The 14,912-nt window shown below is 38.6% G+C and overlaps 2 protein-coding genes across 2 annotated transcripts in view; both read right to left on the bottom strand.

Moving 5' to 3' along the window:
* LOC144662416 (profilin-2-like) overlaps positions 1–14,912 on the bottom strand; it is a 168,062-nt gene that overhangs the window by 22,807 nt on the left and 130,343 nt on the right. The window lies entirely within an intron of this gene.
* On the bottom strand, positions 5,668–12,979 carry LOC144664087 (uncharacterized). The gene is made up of 3 exons (XM_078525216.1): positions 12,850–12,979; positions 6,787–7,162; positions 5,668–6,483 (listed from the first exon to the last, which is right to left on the bottom strand). Exons 2-3 carry the CDS (start codon positions 7,138–7,140, stop codon positions 5,668–5,670), a joined length of 1,170 nt encoding a protein of 389 aa, XP_078381342.1. The 5' UTR covers positions 7,141–7,162; positions 12,850–12,979.

The raw sequence follows: 14,912 nt of genomic DNA, 5'->3' as shown, positions 1-14,912 counted from the left end.
AAACAACGTAATTAAATTGAACTGTTTGTGTCTTCAATTAGTATGCAAATATCGCAACAAAGTGGAATTCTTTGTGCTAACTTTGTTGCTACCCTGCGAGAGATTATTTCAAATGTACCTTTTATGGCAAATTTCTCAATAGGTACGCTAAAATGGATGATATCTATGGTAACCAAACAAAAGGAGATCAGTAGGTGGAATTATCTTTAGACACCTGTTTTGCAAGTGAGTCAATAAAAATTGTTGTTGTTGTCCAATAACACAGTCCAATGACAAAATTTGCGTGCATTTTATTCGGTTGTTTTATACTAAATATTTCTCCTTTATACAAATGTTGCGAAATTGCTTTTCCAGAATTTTGTCTGGTGTAGATTATAAATTGTTAACAGGATTCGCTTTTTCTACACCCTGGTTCCAGAGGTTTTCTCTTCTCTATCTCTCCATCAAATTCTCGGAGGATAAAAGAGAAACACTACTACTACTCTGTCTAAGTTTCTTCCTCAATTTTTTTTATTTAATAACAACATTATAACAGATATGGTTAACTGGTAACAGAGCTTCTTGTCGTCCAATTCGGTCTGTAACTAATTATGCTCATGATTAAAACATGCGTCCTATTTTGTGAAATGTTCGTATGAGGACTCTACCCGGTCCCATCACCATTATTAATCACATTGCATCGTCAATTCAGGCGTGAAAACGAACAAGTTGCATTGAATGAAAAGGTGAAGTTTGTTCAGTTTCGTAATATCACTGATACAACGAAAACGTACGTAGTTACCAGGATGAAACGTTTTAAAAAGAAATTAAAAGCCTTCTATGGTAAAAAAAGTTTCGAAAAACCAACTTGAAGCGTACAAAAAAACCTCAGACGCGAAACGGTCATTTGAGGTTTTATAGTTTGTTATTTTTATACACATTTGTGTTTTTGTTCTTGAATTGCTTCGAAAATTAGCAATTAAGAATAATCTACTTACCGTATTCTTGAGGATCTTCGCATAAAATTAGACTAATTTCCGTCGGTAGTAGCCGAGTCAAAAACAGACAGGAGAAATCAGAAGTAGACTAGTTCTTTTGTCTTTCATGAATTTCGTGGCTTTGCATCGTATCGACGTCTGCCTACTGAAAGTCGTGTCGCACCAAGACGGCAAGAGCAGGTTCCAATGATCATGTTTGTGTTGATACATAATTTATGTTAATTATTCACTGTGTTTGTACACAAAAGATAACTGGTTTTATTAAATGTGCTGAATTTACTGTTGAGCCGCTCTATGTGTACCCACGGTCTTCGTTTTCTTCGCAATTGTTTTGCAAATCTTCGTTTTCTTTAAGCAGATCTTCGTTTTATCTTTGTTCGTTTTTTCCGTGAAATGATGTCAAATGCCAAAATTCAGAAATTACATATATTTTCTGTAGTATAGTCGAAGTGTTTTCGAAATTTGACAATTTTATATCGGAGTGTTCAATCTGATCACGTAATTTTTGGCCAATTTCAGATCTTCGCTTCACTCTTGAGATCTTCATTTTTTCCGCGGTGATCTTCGCCTCTTCGATTTCTTCGGAAATACCCAGAAAGGCTCACTGTTAGTACGTGACAGTGAAATAATTATTGGAATTTAGAAGTGGGACGGGCGCTTCAGTTTACTTTTCACTGTCTTTTGAACAAACATTTAAAATTAATATAGTAAATGATATCCCTGTAATAACCCTATCCAGACCCGTAGGGGGGGGGGGGGAAGTGCCCGCGCTGACTTTGAACGCTCATAACTCTTTCAAGATTCAACCAAACGTTGCCAAACTTAGCGAGTTTATCTCAAATTTATCTGGAAATAATTTGTTAGGATAGGTTGTTGTGTCGGGAACTTGACGTTACCGTGGCAACGGCGTTTTGACAGACATGTTTTTCCAAATTTGTAATTTTTGTGTTCCTATTAATGAAAATAAACTATCATCATCATCATCATCATTTATTTGCCACTTCAGAATTAAACATACAAAATAACTTAAAAAGATAGGGCGAGGAGACCTCCAAGATAGGGCTTTCCACAAGTTGCTCGGCAACTTTTTGGCAACTTTTCATGTTTCGAGCAACTTTTTCCCCTTCGAGCAACTTTTTTCCTCTCCAGCAACTTGTTGCATTTTGAGCAATTTCCAGACCGAAGATTATCCGAATGATGTTCAAAGGCAATACGGACGTTTCCGAAGATTTACGAAGTTTGCCGAAGATTTTCGAGGAACTTCTTAACACGTTTCAACTTTCGGCTCATTCAGCATTAGAACATTACAAAACTCGTCATCAAACATGACGTCATCGATATCTTCACGATTTTTTTCAGTTAAAGAAATCCTTGTTATTTAACAAATTTTCCCCTTAATATGTTATTTAGATACTTCTTTTGCTGTAAAATTGTATAAAACTGCTTAGAAATCTTACCCTCAAAGGGAAATAAGCATATATTTAGAGAAATTCTCTTGATTAGAAGCAGCGTTTTGGATTTTTTGGAGCAACTTTCGAGCAACTTATATTATCAGAAGCAACTTTTTTTGATTTTTGGAGCAACTTTTGAGCAACTTTTTGAGAAATTACGGGCAACTTTTTGGGAAATCTTGAGCAACTTGTGGAAAGCCCTACTCCAAGAAACCACAAGGCTTATGGGGGAGGCCAACTCGGGTTATTGCACCTTCAGCAAGGGTATTTGCACCTTTTTAGTTTTTTCATCGTTTTATTGATTTCGAGTACTTTTAAGTAATTTTGGGCGGTTTTCTGACGTTTTGGAAAAATTTTGAAATCCAACATGGCGGATTCAAGATGGCGGCTGTCTTAACAACACGATGTAATTGTCACGTGATGTGACGTCATCATCCCACGTGACGTATATCAATACTATATACAGTTAAATCCTGATAATTCGAACCTTCAAGGGAAATCGAAAACGGTTCGAGTTATCGGGAGTTCAAGTTATCGAGGGTAATATTAGTAAGAAAATGACCTGAAGGGGAATCGAAAAAGGTTCGAGTTAGCGGGAGGTTCGAGTTATTGAGGGTTCGAGTTATCGGGATTCAACTGTATCCTCTAAGTTTTAGTGTGGTTGCTTAAATATTCTGGAAGTTACCGAGGGATGGTGGAATCCGCCGGCCCCCTCCCCCCGCTCCTCTGAAAAGCCCTGTCTGAATAGGGTTAAAATTCGATTTTTCAAAACGAAATGCTATTAAATAATGTAGCTTTTTGTAAAAAAAAGATAGCACTTGGTTTAGAATAATCGTATTTTACTAAGGATATCATTCTTCATTTACTATACTAATTTTAATTGTATTTTCTCCTCTAAGTTAGTTTTCAAATTATGTATATTTCCTTATTGATTCCCACTTGCACGCCCGCGACATTTGTTGCCGAAGCCGATATTGTTTTCTAAACTTTTCAGAAACGTTTTGCTTCCGTAGCACATTTTCTCTGCTTGGGCGCCAAGAAATCAATTTTGGGAAACAATGTTTTCGCAACAATTTTACCTCGTTTGCGGGGGCTTTAAAAAGGGCTTGTTGACTTTGACCCTGTCGGCTCTCTTTGTAAGATGTTACAGTTAAACACTAACATTAAATTAACAATACAATTATCCGAATGTATAATTTGCGTCTTAATAATAATAATAATAATAATAATAATAATAATAATAATAATAATAATAATAAGCGAATGTTTATCCAGGATAACCCTTCAGTACATGCGTACTGTTATCAACGGGGTCGTGCTAATTTTAATTAAGAAGTTAAAAATTTTAAAAATAAAATTACTAAATATATATATAATGAAATTTGTATAAAAAGGGGATCGTGCACTAATTTAAAAAACTACAATAAAATATTACAAGTAAAAATCGTCCAATGCTTTCCTAAATAAAAGTCTAGAATTGATGTTTTTAATTTAAAAGGTAATGAATTAAAAATCGAGGCACCTATTAAATGAAAACTACGTCGCCCAAAATCAAGTTTGACTTTGGGCAGTTTTGCTGTCTTCCCGTTGTTTCTAGTTTTTGCGGCGTTATGATTTAATCGTTCAAAGTAATTTTTATACGGAGAACACACAGTTCCATTAAGACAATCAAAAACAAAAGAGCATGCTCTCTTTTGTAAAAAGTTGTTTTTTGATAAACAACTTCGCAGACTGCATGTTACAACTTCAAACATATTTATAACATAGCGCGTGTGCTGGCACTATCTAATTCCGATTCCATGGTATCGGCCGTGCGTACCATCCGCAAGATGACGCGTGCAGTTGCATTTTTGCTCCTTCGAGTTTTATAACTGCGAGTTCCCATTGCTTACTCTAGCTCTCCGATAGTCTTAACAGCAACTAAACGGCAGAAACTAGTAAAGAAGTTTCAAATTTTCCACTTGGCGTTGACCTTTAAGCCAGCAATACAATACAATTTTAATGTCCATACGTGGGACGAGGTCTCCCTCAATGTCCGAGCCAGAGGCTCATGTATAAAACGTAGGACTTAAAATTAAAATACACTAAACTATATGCTATTAAAAGTATATAAAATGTATCCCACCCAAGAAAGCAAGCAAGAGCAACGAGAACGAACCAGAACAGGATCGCTTCCCAAATTTATCCGAACAAGAGCTGTAGCCAATTCTAGTGGACAAGCATTCAACAGCAACTAAACCGTCCACAAATTTTTCTGTGGCAATATTTAATGGAAACCATTTCTGTGTGTTTTTTACGTTTGTTCAACCTGCCTAAAACAAGTTAATTACATAGTCGTTAGCATACAATAGCAAACAATCCGAGACGCGAAAACCTGTTTTCGTGCACAACTTTGTAGCGGCTTTGTTATAAAAGAATTGGTTCATGCTTAACGTGCGTATATCGAGTTATGGATTCACTTGCGAAGTTTGGAGACACTCAACTCTCAACTCAACTCTTACGCATCTCTCGTGCTCTCCAAACTTCCCGCGTGATCCATAACTCGATATACGCACGCTAAACATGATTCTTTTCTTAGAGCCACGCACTTCGAAAAGACGGATGCTACAACTGGCAGTAACAGCGAAAAAAATTCCTCAAAAAAATTTGACTGGTAACAGAGCTTGGTGGCGTATATTCGGTCTGTAAGTAATTATGCTCGTGATTAAAAAATCTGTTGGATTTTGTAAAATGACTCCTATTTATGATTACAGACCGCATTGGACTCATCACGGTCCCGTTTTAATACCATCATTAACAAACTGATGAAGGACATCACAGCTCAAAATGTAAAAGGAGCGGTGAGCGAAATATCATCTTGTACAACAAACCGCTAATTAAAGAATCTATCGATATACTAGCCTGCGAGCAGGCTCTGTTCGGGGGCAACGTGAATCTCTTTCTTCGAGAGCGCAGAAGGCGCGAGTTTCGGCGAGCGAAGCGAGCCCGCGAGCAAAATTGAGAGCTCTCGTTTCTCCCGCGGGCTCGCTTCGCTCGCCGAAACTCACGCCTTCGGCGCTCTCGAAGAAAGAGATTCACGTTGCCCCCGAATAGAGAGCCTGCTCGCAGACTATCGATATACATGGCAGAACTTCAAATGAGCAGCATACAGCGCTCTTTAGAAAGGTTTGTAATCTCAGAACAACGAAAGGAGGAGATGTGAATTTTTATACGTTAAGCAAAGTTTTTGTTTGATTATTTCATTTGATATTACCAATCCAGTGCTGTGTGGTTGAAGTTTGACTGGAAGTGCATCGAAAGTTCCCATTTACATGATCATAAAGTCCAAAATTTTGTTCATATGGAACTGCTCCTGTTTGACCATTAAACTGACATCCAGCACTTACACTCACTACACTGTTAATATGCCACATCTCACTTTGAATTTGCCACGTGCCTGCGGTGCATTCTTTACATTCAATATCCCGGATGTTTATGACCTCATAAGTGCGGCACTGTGCTTGCCATACGCCAAACAGATCGTGACCTGCCAACTTTGCGCGTGCGTAGTCGGTATAGAAGAGCCCCTCATCCGGGAAGTTGCAAGTGGCTCTGAGATGAGTTGATGCATTGGCAATTGACTGCATATGTGACAAAGATAACCGATATGCGCCCCAGTTTATTGCTGCTACCTCTTCATTAACCGGAAAGTCAACACCAAATCTCTTATACTTAAACTGGTTGTTGTTCGCCAGAGAATAGGACTGTATTAGCGTCCAAACATAACCAGGCTCAGAATTAAAGTCGCAGTAGACTTGAAAAGGCTTCTTCTGCGAATCGTACACGTCAAACTTCCCAGAAATCTTTGCGCCATTTGTCGCCAGATCCTTGCAGTTACGAGGATACGGCTTTATTTTCTCACACCGCTGACCGGTATAATCAGCAGGGCAAGTGCAGTTGAACCTCACAGTGGTGGGGTCACAAATCTCCTTACAGGTCCCCCCATGAAGACATGGATTGTCCTGACAGCATCTGTTGACACAGTGATCAATTCCGCGGGAGAAGCGTCTGCCATGCTATAAACAATGATATTTAACAATTGTTCCATGAGCGCGCGTTGGATATGAGATGATGCATTGCTAGCTTTCTGATTGGTTCACTGAATCCATGGTATATTGCAACTCCTGAGTTTTGATTGGTTAGCAGGCAATGGTATATGAACTCATGTACCATGGACCACAAATATGGTAGTTTTAAGCGTCAACGAAAACAACCGGAAAGCTCAAATAATGCAATTCCTTGGGTGTTTTAATAAAACAATAATTCTACTCTTGCTACTACATGGTGTACCATCTCATATCCAACGCGCGCTCGTGGACTGTACTTACAATGATGTAGTCCCGCACCAGATCGTAATATTTTGCTCCCGGTTTGTATTTCAGTGCAGCTGGCTTCATCTTTTTATTAACCTCGTTAAGCTGGCAGTTATCTCGCGGAGTGTTGTGTATGTAGTTCATAGAGATACAGCGACAGTCGTCTTTACACATTATGTGACATTGCGTGACTCGGTCCACTGTTGAATTTCTAATCATGTGACCCTCCAGGGTGTGGTCTTCAACAACATCCTGGTCAATGAAAAACTTAAAGTTTTGACAAATTTTATCGGCACAGACGAGGTGTTGTTTCAGCAAGTGAACCAACACGATGAACGTTAACCAAAGGAGTGTCCCCATCTCAGTTTTCTTGAAGATCCAGCTAAATTAAAGAAAATGCAAACTAGTTAAACAGTTGTTTGTATTGGCATACTATATAAACGTTTTAAAACTTTGAAACCAGGTCGTAGGGACCTAATTAAATAATTAAATACTTTGAATTATTTTGATAACATGTTTAGTGAGAAAAGAAACGTTCATTTTGAAATAGCGATAATTTTTAAACATTCAGTTTATCATTGTAATACAGCTATTTCGAGAAAGGTTGTCGGAAAAAAAAAACATCAAAGTGCACGTGACAAGACCGAAAGGTGGTCTGGGTATTCACTGGAATTTTGCATATTGGCCTAGAGGAAATTTACAAGTTTGTATTTTTGCACGTGGAGAATTTGTTTTTCTTCTCAGGAGGCCAATATCTGTAGCTTTACTTTTACTGTCGCATGTCTTTGAGTGAGGAAAAATTCTTCTGAACTTCAGAGGATCTTAACGTACCTTGTTTCTACATGTCTGAAAAGAAAGAAAACCTGAAAATTGCGCTTATTTTGTTGTTATATCTCATTAGTATTCAACACGTGCAGTAGCTCAATACGTCTACCCATACTACCTTTAGGGATTGGCTTGTGCAGTTTTGTGCTTTTTTCCGACAACGTTTCTCGAAATAGCTGTATACACACACCTGCAAACGTGTGCTGCTGTTGGTATTGTTTTAGAAGTTTATTTATACACGGAATTCATTCATGTTACATGCTCTTCCATCGAGCCGTGTCTAAATTAATCAATTAACTAATTAAAATATCAAACTAAATTACCTATTTGTACAAGATTATTTAAAAAAGAAATTATAAAAAACTATCTTTATTAACTATTATTTAATGGCATAGAGACGATTTAAAAGAGCCGAGAGTGGGCTGTGTCTTAGCGCTCAAAGGCAAGCTGTTCCAGAGAACAGAACCACGATATTGGAAGCTTCGTTTTCCTGCTTCAGTGCTCGGTCTAGGAACAAAGAGGTTAAATTTTGAATTTCGTATACTACTTACTATTTATCCTCATCGGGCTCATGAGGACTCTTGAGGCCCTTTGAGTTGTTATAGAAAAGGTGAAATCTTAGTTTTGTGTTTACATCCGAATGTATTTAATTCGCATCTCATCCGATAACTTCAAATGTATTTAATTCTTCCCTTAGAATTACTTTGACGTTTAAAACCTTTGAAAAAGGTCTCCTAAAATGAGTTGCGTAAATATATTTCAAGGATATGATAATAAACACAATAACCACCATGCATTTGGCTTCAAAAATATGCACTGATATCATTCCTTGGACATTACTTGTTCCTCGAAGATTACACTATTACGGATGGGCGTTTTATTTTTATCATTTAATGGCAAAAACTGGTGCAAATCAAATGTCATCTATCGTGCCCATAGAGTGCATGTGTGGCGAAACCTGCATTGCATCACGACGAGACCGCCATTTTGAAAACTCGTCGCCGAGAAGACCCTGGGGACGAGGTTGCCTGCATTGGAGAAACAAACAAAATTTCGCAGTGCGAAAGGCAGAACACGAAAACAAGAATCATAACTCTGACCCAGTCCGTCACCTCGCAAGAAATCCTGCCATCTTATTCACATGGAACATCGCGTGTACCGAGAAAAATGGTTTTCGACGGAAAATAATAGAGGGCCTGCTGATTGCATGCGAAATACCAACCCCAAAGGCTGGTTCTCATGTAATCGCCCCGATCGTTTCTATCGCCTCTGTCAAAAAGTTTTCTTGCGGCGATCGGGGCGATTTTATGCGAACATTACACGTTCGATCGCTAACGTCTGCGGTGATTGAGATAGCCTGCAGAACAGGCGGTTTATTTTGCGGGTCACGTTAAGCGCGACACAGCTGGCACGAAATTGAGAGCGAAGCGCGAAGAAAACATAAACCGCGGTTTATTTTTCCTTCGCGCTTTGCGCGATCCGCAAAATGAACCGCCTGTTCTGCAGGCTATCCCAATCGCCGCAGACGTTAGCGATCGTCCGTGATCTATCCTTCAAGCTTCTCTTTCCCTTCTTCGCCGTAAAACAACAATATCTAAGAAGATAGGAGGCCACGAGTTTTGCTTTTTCATTGAAGGCTGCCATTGTGTTGGATCTAGGACTAAAATGATTGTTTTTCATTGGTCTTCGCTCATACCAGGCGATCGGGACGATCACATGAGGCCCTTTTAGGGTAAATTCCGACAAGCGACACGGCGTTTAAACAGCGACATGGAAGAAATAAAATGGCGAGGTACGACAAGACTTTTATTGAAATAGATAGATAAATAAGAGTACTACGGCGAATCTCTCGGTTTCTTAAATGTTCGACGACGAACCTGATATAGTCACAAATTCCCTGCGTCATCAGCATGCAGGGCATGCTTTTAGGTCCCGCAGATTTAACGGCCACAAAGCTATCAAGTCTAAAAGTGGATAAATACAAACAGTCAAAAATTTTCTTTGCTTGACCCACTCACTAGTGTTTCGTTATAAAGGATACAAGGTGACAGATCCTTATTCGTTATGGATGTGGCTGATCAAGACGTTATAAATTCAATAAAAAAGTTAAAAAGAAACAAACTAAACTAATGAGGGTTTGCATTAGAGCGGGAGAGCGGGAATATTGGTATTATAATTAGCTAGCAACCAGCCAAAGTACTACAACCTGATAAAGCATAGCAAAGTATAAGAAAATACAAAAAAATAAGCCCAGATGTCATTTCAGCCGAGCGAGATCAACCCACCTTTGAAAAATTGACAGTGAACGCTTGAAAGAGTGAAACAGCAGTCCAAAAATAATCACCCATCGAGGTCGAGAAATCGGTGGAGAAATTTTTAGCGACCGAGAAATTTTGATCAGTTGAGAATATGTCATTTTTTGATTAATCTGTCAAAGAATTAAATTAGATTAATTTTAACGGCTCTCTTAAAATGCACGAAAAACCTTTGCTCTGTGTACTTAGTTCAGAGTCACGTCGTTTTTTATTTGGTCAAAAAATTTAGAACACCAGTTGTTTCTGCGATATTAAAGTGCCCGAAAAACTTTGCTCAAAGTTAATGCGAAATTAAAGTGCTCGAGAAACTCGTGCTCCGTGTACTGAGTAGTCACGTCGTTTTGTAATTGGTCGAAAAATGTAAAACACCGTTAACGTTTTTGCTGCGAAATTTAAGGTTCCCGAGAAACTCCTGCTTTGTGTACCTAATTTAGTCACGTCGTTTTCAATTGGTCAAGACATTAAAAACATTAATTGCCTTTTTAAATTACCGGAGAAAGTTCTGCTCTGTGTACCTAGGTTACTCACGTCTATTGTGTTCTAAAGTTGCTCTATCAAAATGTCGAGAAACTTCTGCTCCGTTTACTTAGTTCAGAGTCACGTCGTTTTTTAATTGCTCGAAATATTTTAAACATCGTTTTGAAAGAAACTCCTGCTCGTCGAGTCATTAAAAAAATTAACTGTCTTTTTAAAATACCAGAGAAACTCCAGCTCTGTGTACCTGGATTACTCACGTCTTTTTTAATTGGTTGAGAAATTAAAATATGTGAGAAACTTCTGCTCTGTTACTCGCGTCAGTCTTTAGACGAAATGACGAAATTCCGACAGCGACATACGGACCATTTTTAGTTGCGACATGACAAGCTTTGAAATTGAGACGGGAGACTTGTATACCTACCCTAACAGGGCCTCTCATATGATAACCCGCGATCGCTTCCAATCGCTTCGATCGCCTACGATCGTCTCAGTTTTTGCAAACGATCGATGCGATAGAAACGATCGGGGCGATCATATGAGAACCAGGATTAAACGAACAAGAACATTGTTACATCACCAAACTGTTCCCCTCGGAAATAACCTGATCGAACAAAACCAAGCTGCATATGTAAATTTCCACCACTTATCACTATGATGACCATAGTGTGGAAAACGTTTTGGTTTTTAGAGCTTTAATTACTTTTGTGTGCCGTGCACTTTATTGGGTTGCTATACTGAATATTCCGCTCACTGTCACTGTCTCCTTTATGCAGATATTGCAAAAAATGTTTTTTTGTCGAATATTTTAGGGTAGAGATAATTATAGACAGAATTGGACGACAGGAAGTCCTATTACCAATTAATCATAAGTATAAAAAAGAGGCCATCCCAATAAAATGTTTCGTTTCCCATCGCCCGACCGACCCATTTTTTTCGAAAAGTAAAAAAAAAAAAAAAAAAAGTCCAGATTCACTAGTCAAAGAAGCAAGTACTTCAATTTACAAGCGTACGATCTTGTTTTATCAACAACAATTGGTATGATGTGATGTCTTTGTCTTTAATAAACATCGATACTACGTTATTTAAAGACTGTTAAGGAATAACGAACGAAAAGACCACGTTTTCGAGTTGACTTTGTAATCAGGCTTTCTTACTTAGCAGTCCGGCCTTTTCTGGGACCAAGAACCCTTCAAGTGTTCATTCTTTTTTTTTTTTTTTTTTGCCCGACCGACCGAGTCGTAGCTAATTTTATTCATTTTTGAGTTGATAATGACGTTAAGCGAACGTCGAAACGTCGTCGCCTTTTTTAATTTTTTTTTGTCATAGTGAGGATAAATCCTCAACAGGATTTGCTTGTCTACAAGCCTCTATTTGCTTGTTGTAATTTTTTTGTCTGGCCATCCCAATAAAATGTTTCGTTTCCCATCGCCCCGTCTTTTTAATGTGTAAGAAATTTCTAAGAGACACGAATAAAAAGTAAAAAATGTCCGGCATGATGATGTAATAAGGTATTCGCACGCAATAGAGAAGCACCTGGAGGAACATGGTCTATCGAAGGCTGATTTGGGCGAGAAACAATTCTCTGATTTGAAAAAATGCAGATCAAAGTTTGATTGTTTAATAATTGGGATGTTGTTCATTAGGGAATTGAACCCTTAGCTAAATACTCAGAAAGACTCTATTCGCGCCAAACTCTTTATGTGACTGCGTGCGAATACCTTATTACATCGTCATGACATTTTTTACTTATTATGCGTGTCTCTTAGGAATGTCTTATACATTTAAAGTCGTAGCTAATTTTATTCATTTTTGACTTGATAATGACGTTTAGCGAACGTCGAAACGTCGTCGCCTTTTATAAAACTTATCGCAATGCCATAGTCAAATTATTCAACAAATCTCTTCTCCTACGTTTGGCAAAAAAATACATTTTAAAACTGAAGGTTTAAGGATTATCGAGGCCATGTTAAGGTAAATTCCGACAAGCGACACGGCGTTGAAACAGCGACATGGAAACAATAAAATGGCGAGGAACGACAAGACAGTTGTTGAAATAGCGACCGCGAAGAAGAAAATTAAATAAGAGTACTACGGCGAATCTCTCGGTTTCTTAAATGTTCGACGGCGAACTGATGTAGTCACAAATCCCCTGCGTTATCAGCATGCAGGGCATGCTTCTAGGTTCAATTTAGGTCCCGCAGATTTAACAGGCAGAAAGCCAACAGGTCAAAAAGTGGATAAATACAAACAGTCAAAAACTTTCTTTGCTTGAACTAAACTAATGAAGGTTTGTATCAGATATATAGTCTGTCTATCCCAGAAAGAGCGGGAATGTTGCTGCTCTAATCTGGCAACCAACTTATCTACTACATCCTGATTAAGCACAGCAGAGTATGAGCAAATAAGACAAGTAAGCCCAGATGTCATTCCAGCCGAGCGAGAACAAACCCACCTTTGAAAATTGATAGTGAACGCTTGAAGATCTTTGCATCAAATTTGACGAATTAATTTCCTTCAGAAGTGGCTATGAAGCAGACAGGCAAAATAAGAAGAAGGTCTTTAGTCTTTTATGAATTGATCGTATCGACTTCCGCTTTCAGTCGTCACATCCAGGCTACAAGAACAGGTTTTCAGATGGTGTATGTTAATTTGAAGTATGATTTATGTTTGTCACCGTATTTGTGCCAAAAGATGACTGGTTTATTAAATATTGCTGACCTGAGGGATACAAAATAAAGACTGCATGACACAGCGCCAAAATAAATTATTGGAATTGTTTTTACCAGAATTTTATAAGTCCTAGAATTCTGGAATTCAGTGATCTTCTGTTTGTACTTTATATAACTTAAAATACTGGAACCAGTATTACGATCAGTATTAGTATTAGACGTTGAAATAGCTTTTTAAGCCGATCTTGTTCTTGTTTGTTTTTTATTTTATATGTGAGGGTTATGGACCTGAAGCGAGTGGGATATGTAATTTATTCACTTGGTGCGAAACGCGAAAGGTTAAACCCAGGCGCGAGAAACGAGAGTTTAGCATAACTTGCATGCGCGTGCTCAGATCTTCGCCAATTTTTTTTTTCACCAAAAAGAAGGAAAAACCATATATGGCAACACTTTTGGAAACGCGCGCGACAGATGTCGCCACATACAAAATGACGTGTGTCGAAAACGTTGCACTGTGGGCTCCAAGTTGATGACAATATCGCCATGCCCCTCCCCGTCTGGGAGCGATTTTGTCAACTTGACGCCATATTGTGTGTGGTTCAACCGGCCACGGACACCAAGGAAAGCAACGATATCGCATTTTGGAGGATTTCTGTACACTTCAACACATCACACAGAACCTGATGAACCAGAGATTACGCTGGTGGAAATTGTGTGGCAATCTGACCATTTTAATGGAAGAGATAAATGTTTTTTATGCAGTCGATAAATGTTTCCAGCCTTGGATTTTTAATGTTCACGTGTTCGAAATCTTCGCAAAGCAGTAACTCGCCGACGTCATTTCAAATCGACCCGAGGAGCTGGAAAACAACAAAAAAACACAACACAGCAACTGTGCTAATATATTCGAATTTATACCTTCTAAAACAAAATTGTTACGTTCTCGTGCAAAGCCTTATAAATTTAGCCTTCTTAGGGTACTTTTGCTCTTATCTAGCCTGTTCCAGGCGTTCGGTTAGTTGGGAAGAAACGCAAGGAACGGCGAGTGGACAAAATGGCGCCTTCTCCTCCACACCCCACCCCTCATTTTTCGCTCGCCGTTTTTCGCGCTGCTTCTCAACTGACCGAACGCCTGCACAGGCTAGCTCTTATCGTTAGCTTGGGTTGCCTGTGATATGAATTGATTCAACACTATTGACTACTAAATGTCGCGAACGGGCTCAACGAAACTGGAGAAAACAAAAATATATTTTTGCTACAATAATAAGTCGTTGTGGCATATGGTACTGTACATTAAAATATGCTACAGAGGTCATAATTAATTAAAATTTTATTAAATTTGTGGCGTATATTTTTCGTTAGTCAGTAGACAGTGAAACTAAGAAAAAATAACCAGAAAACCCTTGCAACAATCAAATGTCGCAAACTTGCTCGGAAGGGTTAACCAGTGTTTAAATTTGAAAACAAGTTGCCTACCTTGCCAGTGTATAAAAATGCTTTTCAACAACTTTTACTAACAGTTTTAAGCCATCAAGTGTCAAAGCACAATAATACAACCAGTTTCAGACGCGGGAAAACATGCAAACGGTGTCCCGTCAAGCGCGGGAAAACAGGCAGCCGGCGTCGGGTAAGCGCGGGAAAAATTGCTTTGCCAGAATGGGCTCCAGCCAGAACAAAACAACACAAGTTAACAATTGATTGAGCAGACATCACCCTCTCTGTGATTATACACAATACGCTGCAAGAGGTTTAAGAACCAATTACTTATTAATGAACTCAGGATATTAAAACAAATGAAAATACATAATAACTTTCGAAACTCGTTAGAAAGTTCGCTCCAACAATA

Source organism: Oculina patagonica, chromosome 8, assembly GCF_052425735.1.
Source record: "Oculina patagonica isolate OP01 chromosome 8, crgOcupat, whole genome shotgun sequence".
Lineage (NCBI taxonomy): Eukaryota > Metazoa > Cnidaria > Anthozoa > Scleractinia > Oculinidae > Oculina > Oculina patagonica.
The sequence above is the reverse complement of the archived record's forward strand: the minus strand, read 5'-3'. Positions and strand labels throughout refer to the sequence as shown.

Coding starts and splice junctions, on each gene's coding strand:
- LOC144664087 (XM_078525216.1), bottom strand. CDS start 7,140: ATGGGGACACTCCTTTGGTTAACGTTCATCGTGTTGGTTCACTTGCTG. Junction 6,484..6,786: donor ACTACATCATTGTAAGTACA/GTCCACGAGCGC, acceptor CATTGTTTATAG/CATGGCAGACGCTTCTCCCG.